The sequence below is a fragment of the Aureobasidium melanogenum genome, assembly GCF_000721775.1.
Source record: "Aureobasidium melanogenum CBS 110374 unplaced genomic scaffold scaffold_11, whole genome shotgun sequence".
NCBI classification, from domain to species: domain Eukaryota; kingdom Fungi; phylum Ascomycota; class Dothideomycetes; order Dothideales; family Saccotheciaceae; genus Aureobasidium; species Aureobasidium melanogenum.
In genome coordinates this window covers 26442-43080 of record NW_024470063.1, presented here as the reverse complement: position 1 = coordinate 43080, position 16639 = coordinate 26442, and the positions used below count along the sequence as shown (strand labels likewise).

At 48.4% G+C, this 16639-nt stretch overlaps 6 protein-coding genes across 6 annotated transcripts; 2 read left to right on the top strand and 4 right to left on the bottom strand.

Moving 5' to 3' along the window:
- Positions 1–867: 867 nt before the first annotated feature.
- Positions 868–1837, top strand: M437DRAFT_75518 (putative dioxygenase; the record flags this gene model as incomplete). Its single annotated transcript, XM_041026439.1, has 2 exons — positions 868–1593; positions 1655–1837. The coding sequence occupies 2 exons, from the start codon at positions 868–870 to the stop codon at positions 1835–1837; spliced, it is 909 nt and encodes a 302-aa protein (XP_040879369.1).
- A 113-nt stretch (positions 1838–1950) lies between these two features.
- M437DRAFT_66224 (putative MFS transporter) lies at positions 1951–3552 on the bottom strand (the record flags this gene model as incomplete). Its single annotated transcript, XM_041024704.1, has 3 exons — positions 1951–2523; positions 2581–3004; positions 3059–3552. 3 exons carry the CDS (start codon positions 3550–3552, stop codon positions 1951–1953), a joined length of 1491 nt encoding a protein of 496 aa, XP_040879368.1.
- Positions 3553–4372: 820 nt separating this feature from the next.
- M437DRAFT_84687 (uncharacterized protein) lies at positions 4373–5702 on the bottom strand (the record flags this gene model as incomplete). The annotated part of the gene is made up of 4 exons (XM_041028146.1): positions 4373–4627; positions 4681–4812; positions 4866–5186; positions 5241–5702. The coding sequence occupies 4 exons, from the start codon at positions 5700–5702 to the stop codon at positions 4373–4375; spliced, it is 1170 nt and encodes a 389-aa protein (XP_040879367.1).
- Positions 5703–7966: 2264 nt separating this feature from the next.
- On the top strand, positions 7967–10629 carry M437DRAFT_84686 (MFS general substrate transporter; the record flags this gene model as incomplete). The annotated part of the gene is made up of 12 exons (XM_041028145.1): positions 7967–7984; positions 8043–8416; positions 8476–8583; positions 8633–8713; positions 8763–8834; positions 8898–8957; positions 9015–9212; positions 9262–9350; positions 9403–9646; positions 9708–9798; positions 10115–10372; positions 10432–10629. 12 exons carry the CDS (start codon positions 7967–7969, stop codon positions 10627–10629), a joined length of 1791 nt encoding a protein of 596 aa, XP_040879366.1.
- Positions 10630–10935: 306 nt separating this feature from the next.
- Positions 10936–13884, bottom strand: M437DRAFT_66221 (uncharacterized protein; the record flags this gene model as incomplete). Its single annotated transcript, XM_041024703.1, has 4 exons — positions 10936–12578; positions 12625–12764; positions 12816–13141; positions 13195–13884. 4 exons carry the CDS (start codon positions 13882–13884, stop codon positions 10936–10938), a joined length of 2799 nt encoding a protein of 932 aa, XP_040879365.1.
- A 780-nt stretch (positions 13885–14664) lies between these two features.
- On the bottom strand, positions 14665–16339 carry M437DRAFT_84684 (MFS general substrate transporter; the record flags this gene model as incomplete). Its single annotated transcript, XM_041028144.1, has 2 exons — positions 14665–15926; positions 15979–16339. The coding sequence occupies 2 exons, from the start codon at positions 16337–16339 to the stop codon at positions 14665–14667; spliced, it is 1623 nt and encodes a 540-aa protein (XP_040879364.1).
- Positions 16340–16639: the final 300 nt, after the last annotated feature.

Sequence of the window (16639 nt, the reverse complement as noted above, 5' to 3'; positions counted from 1 at the left end):
ATGTCGATACCCGACGACAAACATCAATTTCATGTGTTAGGCTATGTGCACATCTGGAATTCCCATGACAAGCGTCTCTGAGATGTTTCTCTCAACAGTATGCGTGGTCAACAGACTCCAGAAGAGAGTAGTTGTCAGCCTGGAAACAATGATTGATTTCCTTGTGTGCTGCGTTGCCGTTCGGAATTCAGCCTGCTCAACATCGACTATAATCTATATCTGACTATCTGCTGATCTGACTCCCACAAGACTCTTACATGCGAAATGAGATTCTGTATAAAACTTTTTTCCAAGTTTATCCACTCCATTTTCTCGTGTGTTGCTCTGCTATGATCCATTTTGTCGTTGAACAGCTTGTTGGAGATAGCACCCTGCTATCTAGGGTCTGGAGACCCTGCAGATCGGAGCTCAACCAATCGTAGAGGAAGAATTACTAAATAGCATCGCGACAACCGTCGGGCGTCCATCTGCATGCACAAGGCGTGACTTTTACATATCTCTAATTGGTGACTTGTGTCCTACCAAGAGACCAAAACCATGCCTGGGAGTCACCCCACAACAGACTAGGCCTGGTTCGGATGTGGTGTGGACAGATATATCGGAACGAGACGTTTCCGAGAGCCAAACCACGTTATCCGATGAGAACATCGTTGCTTACCTGCCCCGCCAAAGACGGCGGAAGTGGCCCGATTCGGAGCTCAATATAAGAATCACGCGAGCCCCTCATGTGTTCTTGAAGAACTTGACATAACATCAAAACACTCAGACTATTGACCAGAAGCTCGACTTTGTAGGCATAACCAACATCTACCAGCTCAAAGCCCCGCACCTCGCCCGAAACACAGCAAGAAACTCGCATTCTCAATCATGTCAGCAACCACCAACAAAGCACTGGAGCCAGAAGACACCCTGAATGGCGCCGGTCGCTACGATCCAAACTTCACAAGCCATGTCATTTCCTCCATCGGTCCTAACACCGACCCTCGCCTCCGCAAAGTCATGACTTCTCTAATCAAGCACGTCCACGACTTTGCACGCGAAGTCGATCTCACAGTAGACGAATGGATGGCAGGCGTAGACATGATCAACCGCGCTGGTCAAATGTCCACCGACCGCCGCAATGAAGGTCAACTTCTCTGCGACGTCATTGGTCTGGAAAGTCTGGTCGATGAGATCACATTCAAAGCTGCTGCAGACGCTAAAGATGCAGTTACCCAAAGTGCGATTCTGGGTCCATTTTTCAGACATGATGCGCCGTTGAGAAACAAGGGCGATACTATCTCTTTTGATACGCCCAAGGATGCAGAGGTTGCGTATATGCATGGTGTGGTTTACGATGCTGTTACCAAGAAACCAGTAGAAGGAGCGGAAATTGATGTCTGGCAAGCTTCCACCAATGGATTGTATGAGCAACAGGATCCTGCACAGCAAGAACACAACCTGCGTGGAAAGTTCAGAACCGGCAAGGATGGAAGTTATGGCTTTTATTGCATTCGACCTACGCCTTACCCGGTCCCTGATGATGGTCCTGCCGGTGAACTGTTGAAGAAGCTGGATAGACACCCCTTCAGACCGGCACATATTCATTTGATCGTAAGTACTTGCCCTGCTGCTATGTTAGCTTTTCTTGGATGCTAATATGGACGAATTGCAGGTCATCAGACAAGGTTACAAACCAATTACAACACAGATCTTTGATGCAGATTCCAAGTATCTGGACAACGATTCAGTCTTTGCGGTCAAGGATTCTTTGGTAGTCAAGTTTGAGCCCCGACAAGGAGATGAGAAAGCTGGACTGGAGTTGAAGTACGATATTCTGCTTGGATCTACTGAGTAAAAGCAATCCTAAGGAAGCGAATTCAATATCCAAATTTACCTAAATCATTAAACCACGTCGTAGCTGTTTTTTGCCTGGTTTTCCTTCCCATCATAATTATCATTGACCACAATTTAGTAGAACCATCTGAACTCATCCGCAGCAGGTCCGTCACCCAACTTCTCAGTAGGCACATCAGCAGCTCTGAGATTGACACCCTGAGCCCTATCGCGACGACGGTTGTCGTAAATCATCCACACACCAAGCAGCAGAGTCAACACAAGACCAGTGCCACCAAACGTGGCAATGGTAACGAGGGCAGTCATGTACTTAGGTGCTTGCTTTGGCAAGAAGATGTTCGAAGCCAAAACACCCATAATGTTGGCCATTGGCACGGCAATGGAGGTCAACACTGCTCTCTTGTTCTCGTCGGCAATGTTGTTGCAGTACCAGACATCGAGCAAGACTGAAGGCGCTGATGTTCCCCAGGTCATCATGAAGGTAGCAAAGTACGCCGTGTTCACTGAGTGCTTGACGTCAATAGCCGAGAAGATGATGAAACCGCAGAAGGTGAAGAAGAAACCAAGAGCGATGAAGGGGAATCTCCAGCGAGTCAGATCGGAACAGAAACCAAGGATGAGCAGCATGACTGCGCCAGTGATGTTGGGTGCGACAGTGTACAAGTTGGTCTTGATAGTTCCTTTTACCTGAGGTACATTGTTAGTGCCATGTTACATGGATGTAGAAGACCAAGGCTAACTTACCACTCGCTGCACAATTTGAGGCAGGAAGAGCTGGACACCCTGCAAAGGTACACCCAAGCAAATCTCAATGAGCAAGAAAGCCCAAGTGGTGGGTTGCTTGAAGATGGTGAGAGCTCTGCCCAACTTGAATTCCTCGTTGACGACAGACGAACTATCGACTTGAATACGGTGGATGGCGATCTCCTTCTCCTCGGGTGTCAAGAAGCGGGCTTCGGCAGCGGAGCGAGGCAGGAACCAGAAAGCGATGACCGAAACAATCATGGTGGCGGATCCCTCAATGACAAAGAGATAACGCCAGTTTGCGAGAGCACCGCCATGGACATGGAAAACACCAAAGGCGATCAGACCAGAGAAGGCGCCGGCGATTGACTGTGCGGCATAGAAGATAGCGAGTCTGCGGGCCAGTTCGCCTCTGCGGTAGAACCTGTCATAATGTTAGTATCATTGCTTGACTTCTCCAGGAAGAAAAGTGACTCACATGGTCTGGTAGTAGATGACGAGAGGGAAGAAAGCACTCTCGCACATGCCCAAGAACCAGCGGATAGCCATCAAGCCAGCAAAGTTGTGCACGGCAACAACAAGAAGTGTGCAAGTGCCAAAGCCGAACATCATGCATGGCAAGACTCTGCTAGGACCATACTTCTTTCCCAATGCAGCAAGGAAGGGTGCAGTAAGCACGTAAGGCACGTAGAAGATCGACAAGATGAGATTGTATTGGTTACCATGAAGATGGAGATCCTTGGAGAGACCAGCAGTTTTGGCGTTGCCCATGTTTGACTTGTCTAGAGAGTTGAACAGATACATGATGGCAAGAAGAGGCAGTAGATGCAAGTCTAGCTTCCATACTACTGCTCTTTCCTTCTTGGCGTCAAGAGAGGTGATGAAACCCGTCTGTGTAATGGAGACATTGTCCTTGTTGATGCTGTCGAAGGACTTTCTCTCCTCCGGTACGCCGTGATCTTTAGACTCCATGATTGGCAAGACAGAATTGTATCAAATTGAGATGGAAAAGAGACACCCTGGTAGGGCAGCAGATGCTCCTTTTGAGCTCCATACCCATGCGACGCTGTTATCTTGCTTCCAATTCGTTCCGAGAAGTTACACATGCTGGCTGCAGAAAGGTTTCTCAACTGCAACATTGTGGTGATAAGAGCACAAAAGCAGCAAATGATGTTCAAACGATAAGATCGATCCGATGCCGGCTTTTGACGGGGTGTGGTGGTAAGGCTGGATAGCGATACGGGGTAGACGACTGTCATAACCACACCTGATAGCGTCCTTGAGACTTCGCGCATCAGTCTGTCAGCTTCGCATACTGGAAGGAATGAGATGCTGATCTCGGTACGGAATTGCGAAGGAAAAGTTTCTTTGACACTTATCATCGAGTAAAGTTTGGAATTGAGTTGGCCGTCGGGGCGAGATCCTTCTTCTTGGCTGTCCAAATTAGCCGACGAAGGACTCAACTTCCAATCCCCCCAACCTCAGCTCCTGGTCGAGAATACTGAACCATTGCAAAGAGGCGTGGAACGATAGTCCAAGTTTCGCAGTGAGATACAGGTACTTGGATTCGCCCAAAAGACGATCTGGCTATTGTCCCTGAAGCCTCATTTCATCCGCTGGAATGTAAATGGTCGCGCAATCAGCACGACCGAATCGATCTGTCGAAGAAATTATGTTTTTCTGCCAGATCGCAGCAGAACTCTGCTCACATTAATCGTCTGTTTGGGCTAGATGAATGAATGGTTTCATACAGACTATACCTAGGCATCCAAAACGTTGCTTGAATTGATAATCACGTCTTCCCTTTCTCCAGGTCCTTAGATGAACTCGTCACTTGATTCTTGCGATTGATCAGATTGTTCTTCATCTCCGTACTTTTGCGAGAGATCGTCGCGGTCTTGAACGCCATCCAAGCACCGAGTATGGTCGCAAAAGTCAAAGGAAGCGTGACCTGCAGCCATCGCATCATGGCAAGGTGCGAGTAGCTCGTCTCTGATCCGGAGTCACCCGAAGCCTGGTAATGGACGACATCGGTGCTAAAGAAAGTCTACACCCGGATGTCAGAATCGGGCTTTGTAGTACTCCAGACTCTTGACTTACCGAAACGAATGTTGCAGGTAGGTAGACAAGAGTAACAATGGTGATTATGCGCATGACAATTGCCTCTTTTTCGAGGTTGTGGTTCAGTTGTTCGGTCCTCTCTGCAACCTGATTCTGGAAATGTTGAGCAACCTGGGATAATTAGATATGTGAACCTTCGTTGTTCCACGTATAGTAAGACGTACCAAATCTTTCCTGCCATCAATGACCTCAGCTAGGAGGTTCAATCGGCATACTTGCATCTTCGCCCAGACAGTGTTGCTTTCGATATATACGGCAAAGTTCTGGATGCTCTTCCGACATTCTGTCCTCAGCGGAAAGTCTTCGTTGTCCAAAAGCCTGACATAGTATGCTCGAAGAGCATCCATGACATTGGAGTTCGATGTCAAGAGCATTGCCGCCTGGCTTGTCATTTCTTTCCATAATTGAATCTTCTGTAAATCTCTAGGCACGTATGTTTCACGAGAATGCTTCGACTCCTGCGAGCCGTAGATAGCCAAGGAGGTCTGCGCATGTTTCTGTTAGGCCTGGGCAATGTTTCAGTGTTTCACCGTGCTTACATTTGACTTAAGACCATCTTCCAGCCAATCGATATATTGTCGCCAACCATCTGCTGCCCAGTGACACAACATACGATGTACTTCTAGACTTGTCCCGAAGCAAGCTTGCGGGGTGTCGAAATTTGGTGCTGCCAAACTTGTGGTAAACTGATCAAGCTTCTCAAGTAGATCCTGCCCACCCTTGGTAAGAACCCACACCGCGGTGCCATTGACAACATCGAATTGATGATGGACTGCGGCTTGCCGGACAGACCATTCGGTCGCCTTTCCGTTGAGCCGCTCGATGCATGTTACTCCTCTGAGGTTGTAACACAGTTGATACTGACGCCAACTGTGACCAATCATCCTCGGAAGCCGAGCATCACTCTGGAGCATGGTTTGTTGGTAGAAACCTGCAAAGAATTGAGCCCGAGAAGTATCTTGAGCACCGAAAGCGTGAAGGAAGTCAAGGTATCCTGGCATTACTTGGTGAAACGTCAAGACGCGGGTAAGCATCTCGTGAGTCAATCGCAGTCGAGCGCGAGAGTGCGCGGCATGTACATATCTGCAGATGAATCATCAGGCTGCTGTCTCGACAGAAGAATGGTGAGCATACATGAAGCGGCATTTTGGATGTTGGCCGGACTGCCTCTCAGATGTAGAGTCTCGAGGATCGAAACTATTTTCTAAATGTTTCTGTAGCTCCAGTGGCGTTTTGATATCGTACGCCAGTAATTCTGACAATTTTGAGTCGATCGTGTCAGGTTAACGGCACAGTATCGAACTTACCATTGCCACGTTCCAGAGTTGAGTATATGTCTCGAAACGGCAGGTCGACCTTTTCTTCGCTTTCTAGACACAGACTGGAGCGCAACCCCGCAAACTTGTTACCGTATTGTTCAAGCTCCCAGCGATACGCTTTGGTCAATCCTGGGACCAGATTGCGTGGATACTGTGTATGGTCTTGATATGATTGCATGATCGGATCTTGACAAGATTGCTGCATCGTTTTGGAAATCGTGTGCTAGATTGTATGAAAACACTAGGGTCTGTTGATCAACGTGTATATATCTGTGGAGAGACATACAAAGTAACAGGAAGACGCAGTTGAGGCAATGAAGCCTGATCAAAGCGGTCAGGCTGTGTTGACATGATATGGGGCTCTGTCATGGTAGATACATACAAGTCTATCGCTAAGCCTCGACTGCGAGTCCTTACTTCGACCGGGCACTGCCAAGATACATAATGAAGTATGCATGAAAAAGGCGCACTAGGCTGATCCTCCCAACAAGTGGCCTCCTTTCACATGCTCCGCTCGGCTTCGCCTCTCGGAGCGGGGCTTGTGATTTGTTTGGCGGCTATGAAGAGGCTGACTATCACTCTTGGTTCCGGAGGCGTATGAGCTCGCGCCTATTGGTCTATTCATGTCAGAATACCAACTTGACGCAACCAAAAATGGGCTGAATACTTCAGTGAGCCGACGCGGCACCTCAAACTGCCATTGGTCTCCGATCTAACGTTAGCAGAGTACATGTCAACAAACGAAACTCCTTGTGTTTAGCAGAGTGGCTTACTCGTCGCTCGTTCCACTCCGTCCAACCGACATAGATTTGTTCCAGGAAATTCTGGAGTGTGTCCCATTCAAGGTGATATGACGAGAATGTTTCTTGTACGGCTGGGTTGGCCGCAGTCGGGTGTACCCACGAAGTTCTTCTCAACGCCATGGCGCGTCGAGTACTGGGCTGACAGAGGACGTCGGTCGCGAGAAGAGTCTTAGAGTCGAGAAGTCACGAAGAAGCTTGAAGTTTCGAGCCATGTTATATCAGAAGCGGGCAAGAGCTTGGTTGCCGAGTTCGCGGTGTTGGGCCTCCACGAGGGGTATCTTTGCGTTTTCGAACGCGCACTTGACTTGCATCTCGCTTGGCTTACACCCGGTAACCCGAAGATTCGCTGCAATCAACGCATATGCAGATGCATGCTGTTCAATGGACCATTCGGAACTTCCATTATATCGATCTGGATCGTACGATGTGCTGCAATGCTGCAATCACGGACGCATAGATCTGAAGCAAATGCGGAGTTGTTAAGACCTTTGCACACAATCGGTAGAGATCAGCATAGCTGCTCATGGTCATTGGTATGCATCAATCACGCGCCAGTCTTTGGGGCTGCATGAACCGCCCGCCAAGGCAGAGGCTGGTACAGCACCTACACTGCCTGGCTACATTTGAATTTGTCGTTGGTGATGCGACACGCTGATATCGTGCGCATGGTACCATGGGCTCAAGTCTTTGGCATAATTACAGGAAAGGAACGAGGTCAAAATCAAGTTCGAAGTTTCCCTAGGCGGAAGCAATCGGCCGAAAGTCTTGTCCCGCCGCTGAATTATGTCCAGTAACCGCAACTACCATCATCATCAAGGATATAGACATCAAGGGCGATGATCATATCAGCTTCTTCGGACCTGGTGTTCTGCACTCGCTAGGATAATTTGGGAGCGTGCGTCTCGTTGCATGCGCCATATGTGCACATGCAATGCAGGCTGACATTTCATCAAAGGTGTTTCGGGGCCGAACTTGCAAGGCTGTGCATACTGAGGGCAGGCTATAGGATGTCCCGCAGGCCTACCTAAATATATCTTATCGCGCCCATGATTATCAGACACGGCTACAGATGTTCATTGAGCCTTCGTGACACGCTAGAATCGACATCCACTGCCACAACTCCATAGACTGTTGCAGTCCAGAATGAATTCCCGTGACCAGGTAGCTGCCATGTGTGCCCATTTCTCGAAATACTACCTATGTACTGATGCTCTGGTAGAGCCCCTCCAAGACTGACAAGCAAATAAGGCGCAACGCACAATATGGCTTGCAAGTTTTGCCAATCTTCAGCGTGGAGTGTATAAGAGCTGACGACCAATCGAACAGCATCATTGATCCCCTCTCGGCAATGGACGATGCAACACTTCTTCAACACGTGAAAGACTTTCGCAGAAAAAAGGGACTGGAGGATGTTGTCAGTGTTGAGACTCTGCAACAAGGAGCGCGACTGGCTACAAGACAACAACGTGGCCTAGACAACTTAACGAAAACAGAGACAAAAGAGTTGAAATCGGAGGAAGATGGTGAACTACGATCTCTTACTAAAACTATGAGAGTTTTGCTGTTCACGTGCGCTATAGGAGCCATCGTACAGTAAGTGGAGCTCCCTACTTCGACAGTGTATTGTTCTTGACTAATTCGAGATGCAAAAGAGGTTGGAGTCAGGAGAGTATCGTTGGAGCAAATCTCGAATGGCCTTCGCATCTGGGTATCCAGACTAAGAACGAGCCCTTGGAAGGCCAACACTTACGTTACTTCGGGTGCGGGTTATTGCTAGTGCTTGAGAATAGCCACGCTGACAGTAAGCAGAATCGTGAACGCCATGCCGTATTTTGCAGCAAGTGTGCTTGGAGCATGGGTCTCCGATCCAATCACTTATGTCTATGGAAGGTGAGTCATTCTTCGATCTGCTGCATATACACTTGCTGAACAAAAGAAGGCGCACTGCACTATTCTTTGCGGCGCTCTGTTCGTTCTCCGCTCCTATTGGATCTGCCTACTGTAGAACATGGTGAGTATCGATTGATCCAAATGTCGATAAAACAGAGCCTTCAGCTGAATGCATAAATCTCAGGTATCAGCTACTCGCGTGTCGCCTCATACAAGGTGTTGGTATGGGCGCCAAGGCTTCAGTGTAAGCTCTATGCACAATGGTCAGGAGAATTGTAGGCACCTTCGCTAATCAAATCAGCGTACCGGTCATCGAAAGCGAAGTTGCACCTCCAAAGTTACGAGGCAGGCTCTTAGTCTCGTGGCAGACATTCGTAGCATTTGGCATCTTTCTGGGTGCTTCGGCCAACTGCATCTTCAATGGACATTGGCGATGGCAGATTGGCATTGCATTCATCCCAGCTGTTCCGCTGCTATGTCTCTGTTATGTGATGCCTGAGTATGTCTGAATCTATCCCATGTACATGACCGTTCACTAATTTGTCTAGATCACCGCGCTGGCTGGCGCGGAAGGGGCAGTATCGAGAGGCTTTCTTAGCATTCGTGGAGCTTAGAGCGACCCCTTTGCAAGCAGCTCGTACGTTAATGAGAGGCAAACATGATTGACCCATTACTGACTTCCCCACTAGGGGATTTGTTCTTGGTATACGTCCAATCGCGTGTTGAACATTTGCAGTTGTCGAAGAAGGATCTCACGACCACCACTCTTTCAAGAAGCCTCGATGAAGATGAGGAGGTCTTCACAGAGTCTACCTCGAACGTTTTGGAGCTTGGTTCTAGATTGTTCGAATTCTTTGCGAACATCCTCGGATTGTTTAAAGATGGCCGAAACCGACACGCAGTTGTTGCGTCTGGCATAGTAATGATTGCACAGTATGATGTTACACACTCTGCCCACTGGTTGTTACGCTGACAAGCCCAAGACAGTTCTCAGGAATCAACGTATTTGCTTTTCTGGCGACAACCGTACTGAACAACTCAAGCATAGTATCAAACCCGACGAGAACTCTGTGGATGGCGTTTGGGTAAGTCGAGTAAGTCAAGCTCAGAGACATCTTTCTGACCAAGTTCTACCATCTAGGTTCGCTGCGAGCAATGCAGTGTTCTCACCTTTTGCATACTTCTTGATAGATAGAATCGGGCGCCGCGCTCTTCTTTTGACGTCCCTCTTGTCGATGCTACCTTTTCTCATCCTGACTGGGCACTTCCTAGACAATAAAAACACCCATGCAGCGGTTGCGTTCATTATTATTTACACGGCTTTGTACAGCCCAGGAGCAGGGGTGAGTTTGGATGGATGTAAGTGCCCTGTCAAGAACCCAGTCTGACTTCTAGCTCTAGGTTGTACCGTTCATGTATTCTTCGGAGATTTTTCCACAAAAGTATCGTGAGGTTGGAATGTCTCTGGCGGTCGCTATCAATCTCAGCTTTGCAGGTGCGCTGGCCATGGCAGTACCACAATATCAGGAAAATCTCAACGATGAGGGTCGACATCTGGTGCTGCTTGGATCGTTTGCTGCACTCGACTTTGTTGCCGCAATCTTGGTATGGCTCTTGATGCGATATCCAGAGAGAGCTGTAGAGCTCGAGGACATGAACGTAAGTATCTTTCGGCACTATGCTCTTTATGTAGGCATTCAGATTAATAGGGAGTACAGGTTGTGTTTGATCCATCTACGATCGATTATGTGCATTATCAACTATCGACTACATGGGGTATGATTTCGAGGTTTGAACGAGGGTGCAGCTTCGAGATCTGGCAGCGAGATCGCTTGGACTCCATACAAGAGCGCGAACAACATCAACGGGAGTCTCTTCAACAGGTCAGTCATGAGTTGTCAGACTTTCCAGTATGACTTTTGTGATTTGTATTCATCTTCTGAGGAAAATGATCATAATGGGCAAGACTAAAGCCGTAGCTGTACGGAACGAGATAGGTCAGGTAGCGTCTTGACTCGTTTATGACTTTGAGCTTGGTTCAAGTAGTATCGAGAAGTGTTTCACCAAAGCACTCGTTTCGATGTTATTCAACTCATCAATTTTCGATTGATAATTGGATCGAGGCTCGGGCTGATCAATCTTCCTGAGTTAATATTGGTCAGACATATATCCATTTGATCTATACATTCAAGTCATGTTCTTTGCTAGAGCATTTCTCTACATCATCGAATTTCGTTCCTCTTGTTGAAGACTCCAAAAACTCGCCGCGACGGTGTCTGTATTTGTGACTCGCGCAGCTTTCTTTCGATGATTCGCCAAGCACCAGGTGTCTTGTTTTTGTACTCCCTAAGTCTCTCTCGGTGCTCTAGCGAAGCACCCTTAGACAAAAGAGCTTTTGCTACAGACTCCCTCCCACATTTCATAGCTTCTACCAGTGGTGCACTATCCGCGCTATCACCATTGACTGCTTCAGGACACTGTGCCAACAGTCGCTCCGCCGCTTTCGGCATGTCGAATTGTATGCAGAAGTACAGACACGTATGTTTATCAATGTCTGGCCAGTTGATCCAGCTGTTTCCGGGATATGACCAATGGGCCAGGATTTGCTCTAGGGTTTTCAAAAACTCTGTTGTTTCTCCGTTGCCGTGTGATCCTATGATTAGGTGGTGGAGCAAAGACTTATTCTCATGGTCTCTGGATGACAAGTCTGAATGCTTGACCAGCACTCTCACTGCTTTCAGGTTACCGCAACTCGCAGCCAGCATAATGGGCGTCTCGTGTCTCTCATTGGTTATTCTAGCAATCCATGTTTCGCCGCAACTCAGATGTCCACTGAGAGCAAAAGCACCGCCGTGAAGTTCTTCGACCGCCGCCCATACATGGTCAATCGTAGCTGCTTCTTTGCTGCTATTCACCGGAGCTAGGGGACTGAGTGTAGAAATGGAAGTGGGATGGTCAGCATCGCTTGGACGACCGTCATTGTCACTTTGGCGACGATCCAGCGATTGTTGCTCATGAGATGATGCAAGGGAATGATTTCGTCTTCGGTCCATCAGATTGCTTATTGTCGGTCCTGATAGTACCGACGCTGTAGTTATGTTGCCATCCGTTTCTGTAGATCTGGTCGGTTGGAGGTGATTGAAGCTCGGGTCGACAGACGGCAACACTGGGACATCCATACCAAGTGCAGGCAATATTGTTTCTGTTATGTTTGGCACCTGTGGTGGGATGCTCTCCTCATTTGGAGATTTGAGACTTTGTAATTGCGACTGCCCGTGGACAGTGGGGCTCTCTGGTTGCTGAACCACTGGTTGATAGGATGGGCTGGCATTGCATGAAGTGGCGTTGGCCGGTGGAAGACCCCTCGTGGCCGGAAAACCGTTTCCTCGGAGGGTTGGGCTCTTATGAGGCTTTCTAGAATGAGTTTCGAGAAAGTTCAAAAGCTCTTTGTCTAGCGAGGATGCGCTTGGTGGTGTGCTTGTGGAAAGATCTCTGGTTTGGTTCATAATTTCGTCCAATTCAAGACGCAACTGCTTTGAAGTAAGTCGCTCCGTTTGCAAAAGCCGATCATCCACTAGGCTCAGGATCTTGTTTGTGACATGGTCGGATCTACGTGTGAGTTGACTTAGATGAGTGTGCCAGACTTTGATGTGCGGTAGAACGTCGACCCCGTCATGAAAAGCATCAGGAGGGTGAGATCCATGCCTGACTTTCTTGGCGATCTGGGATCTGTACTCCTGGTACTGAAGAACGCCTTCGTTGCCTTTGACCATCCATGTTGCCGCAACAGACAACACACAGCCGAATGACCATGTGTCGACGGTCTGAAGAACATCCTCGTCAACATTTACCGTCTCAGGCGCACCTGCGCCACGTTAGTCCCTAGATCAATGCGAAGGCTTGTCACTTACCGAATGTCTCTGTGCGCTCGTTCAGGCTTGCTTTAATTCTTCCGTCAGATTTCGGATGAAAGACAGCGAAGCCGTAATCAGCGAGTTTCCATTCTCCGCCTACCAGCAATAAATTTCTGGGCTTGATGTCGCCATGCCACCTATGTTCTCAGAGTCAGGAGCTTTCAGAATGTACCAGAATGTGGACGTACCCTGACCACTGTATCCCATCGTCCTCGAAATCGTGAAGAGTTTCGATGGCTGCTGCGATGTGACAAAAATCTTCCCATTGAGAGTGAATATGTTCCGCAAGCCGAGGAGGATCTTGCTTGAAGAACTGGTGAAGGTCTTTCTCGGCGTATTCGAGGAGAAAGTTGTAATGATATTCATCGACGTTGTGCTCGTTTTTGGTAAAGCTGTAGAAGCCAAGACATTTTAGCATTCCTGGTCTGTCACGGATGCCCACAAAAGCCTGTCTTTCTTGCATGTATGTATCCAGGTGATACCCGCTGATGCTCTTGACAGCCAGCTTATAACACTGTATGTGATCAGTTGTCTACGCTGTATCTTGTGAAAGGCTGACCCACTCACTTTTCCATACTCTGTGTCAACGACCCACGGACCCAGGTGCTGCTTAAACTCAGGTTCATCCGACACAAATTCCTCTTGTATATGGGCAAGATACACATCGGCTGTGCCGCCTGATTCAGGGACGTCCCATAGTCGACAAAATGGCATGTAGAGTTTGTTACCGAAGGCTTCGTTGTCCATATGCGGCACCAGAGTGAAAGGGCAAAACTCCCATCTCAATCTTTCGAGAGTTCTTATCAGGTTGTCAAATTTATCGGGATGGTATTCGGCGTGGGTGATGAGTCCAGTGACACCGTTTTTGAGAGCCACATTTTTGCTGAGGGAATAAAAAGGGTTTCTGAGCTTGACATCATCCACTCCGGCATCGTAAAAGACGTGAATGAGTTGACCGTGACCAGCCCCTAGCAACCAGCTGAACACAATAGTACAGCTTCCAAGTACGGTAGTAGGTGACCGGTATGGATGTCTCTTGATCGGTCCTATCTCCTCGAACAATAAAACACCGTTGGATTTGTCCGACCCTGGCTCTTTCTTGCGCATCCACTTTTCCAGTGCATTGATCCTTATGCAGGGCTTTGGGCAACCGCAATTAGAAGGATGTTCTTTCCGATGGCATGTCGGAAAAAGCTTCCAATCTGTGGAGTTCAGCTTCTGATAGAATTCGAGACGCTTGCTCGACGAGGTCGACATTTCATGGCCAGCCCTTTCGAGGACCCAGATTGCGGCGATTCGAACACGGCAGTAAGCGCATGCATCACAGCGACGCGTTCAGACACCGTCAGACCGATTCTGTCGCAGTTTGGAACGACCGTGACTGCCAGGGTGTCGTTGTCGAGGGGTCAAGGACTGTAGCGAGCGATGAAAGGGAGAACACTGGCGCCGACGCTTCACACCAGCAGACTTATTACCCACGAGTTGGTGCCTAACTTGCAGCACAGTCACGAATTTGGCAAAAGGGCTATGCCACACGAGGCGTCGGAGGCAAATGTTTTATCGGGTCACGCATGCCTCTTCGGCTGGAGCTGACCAGTAACCAACCTTTCCCCACCAGCAGACTGACGAGCCGCGCATGGGGACTTGGGGCCCCAGAGCGGATCTGCTCTAATTACCGAGTGTGCATATGCGCGGGGGCGACATGTCTGCAGTTGACATGTGAAACTTCATTTGATCCAAATCTCACAGCTTCGTCGCATCAATGTTGAATTGAAACCCAATGAAACCTGATTGATACCTGGAATTTTGCGCGTAATGGAAGTATGAGCGATTGCAAGGCTATTTTGCCGCACAACAAGTAGGCTTAAATCTCTTCCGGCTCCAGTGCGCATCGATGCGTGGAACAATCTTGACACAATGTCTACTGTAAGAGTACAACTTCAAGAGGCACTTGAACGTGACTATTTTCTGGAATGTTTCAAAGATCTGTTGAATACTGGTTGATCTTGATAATAAAATATACAGCCATCGTCTCGTTCATTTGTCCTTAGCCATGTAGGCTCTCCACTTGGGATTGAAGAAGTAGACAGGAATGCCAAGTAAGAAGATGCCAAAGTAGATGCCGAAGAGAATCATGAACGCAGTCAAGTAATTGTAAGCATGAACCATGGGCACGATACCAAAAGACGCGCCAAAGGAAATGATGTTCTTGCTTCCGATGACAACAACTAAAGCCGGTCCGGGGTTCTTCGGGAAGGCTTCAGAGCCAAAGTGCGTGGTTGTGACCAATACGACGATGAACGCAAATTCGTAGAGGGTCCAGCCCATTATTATGCCCCAAGAGGAGTGGTTTTCTGGATCATTCGCTGTGACAGCAAAAATTATGATTCCAACCGCGCCGACAATGAAAGGTAGGATAAGTTGTATAAGGGTGTCCTCGGGGATGTGGACGCCGTTGCGGCGTTTGGCGAACCAGAGATTCATCTTATCGCCAATGTATCCGGCGTAGAACATGGCTGCAATAGATGCAGGGAAGACACCAACGTTGACTAGCCCGACTGACTTCTCGGACCAATGAAACTCGGCCGTCAAAATGGAAGCATAAACAAGCGACATGGCGATACTGGTCCCGAGGACAATCGAGGATACTAAAATAGCATAGATGACACCAGGAGAACTCAGAGCTTGGAGCATCTTCAACTCTGCACCAAGACCGAGCTTCAGGGCATTAGGTGCGATACCGCTGATAGGGTTGAGGTGTTCGAGATAGGTTTTCTGTGGATGCTCTTGGCTGTCTGATTGCTGCACAACTCCAAAGCGTTGGCGAGCTTCGGCATCGGTGAGGAAATGAGTAACACCCCATTCGTCAGTGAAAAGGACCTGACCATTCATTGAAGCCGGAGATCTAGTATATCTTGTCTCACTCAAGAGGAACAATGCAGCGATTATACCAGCAGCAGCAAAGATGCCAAGGACCCAGTAGAAATACCTCCAAGATGTGGCGGCAACCAGGTAGGAAGAGCTAATTCCAAAGACGGTATTGATGAGATTTTGAGTGCCCCAGTAGATGCCAAAGTATAGACCACGTTCATCCACAAAAGTTATGTCTGTTATGATCAAAGGCAATACAGATTCGGTCGCTCCAGCTGCAATACCCTGGAGGATACGGCAAGCCATGTGGGTATTGTATGAGTTGCTGGCACCAGCGCCAAATGTGGATCCTATCAGGAGGACAGAACATGCCAAGAAGATAGGTCGTCGACCAAACATCATGGACAGAGGAAGGATAAGAAAACTGCCTGGGAAAAGTGTGAATAGATACTCTGTCTGAATATCGGAGCTATCACATACCAAATGCCATTACCAAGCTTGGGTATGTAGTAAGATTGACGACCTGTTGCACGGAATGTCCAGAAGGAGCATAGAGACCGATGAATACGCCGAGGATCGGACCCAGACTGCCAACAAGGACAAGAGAGAAAATGGAGAACCAGCAGCAGCAGATCAAGATGCCCAACTTTCTCCATTTAGAAAAGCTGAGTGGATCATTTGGATCGCTAGAGGGAATGGGGATTCTTCTGATCTCACCAGTGGTGTTGATAAGCTGGAGATCACCATTCGAGGGCTGTAGGCTGTCTGCGAAACCTTTCTCCGGCATCTCTATGTGGTCCGCTACCATGTTGGCCTTTTCATGTTCTGATTCAGATGCCATGATGAACTTGGGTGCTATAACAGCGAGGAAAATCTCTGAGAAAGAAGATGATTCGAGGAATAGAGTCAAGTTGATAATGCGGGGAACCAGGCCAATACCAGGATGTTATAGCCTGAGCGGACTACACATGCACGCTTCCTCCACGGGATAGTGGGCAGCCTACAAGATGGTGTGAAAGAAATAGGTGGAGGATACGTACTCCCCACGGGGCCCCATCAAGTTCGATGCCAGCCATGCTCGGTCTGATGCACCAGCCACAAGCCGGACCGTCCATTCAGGTCACCAAAGAGTGAGTTTGAA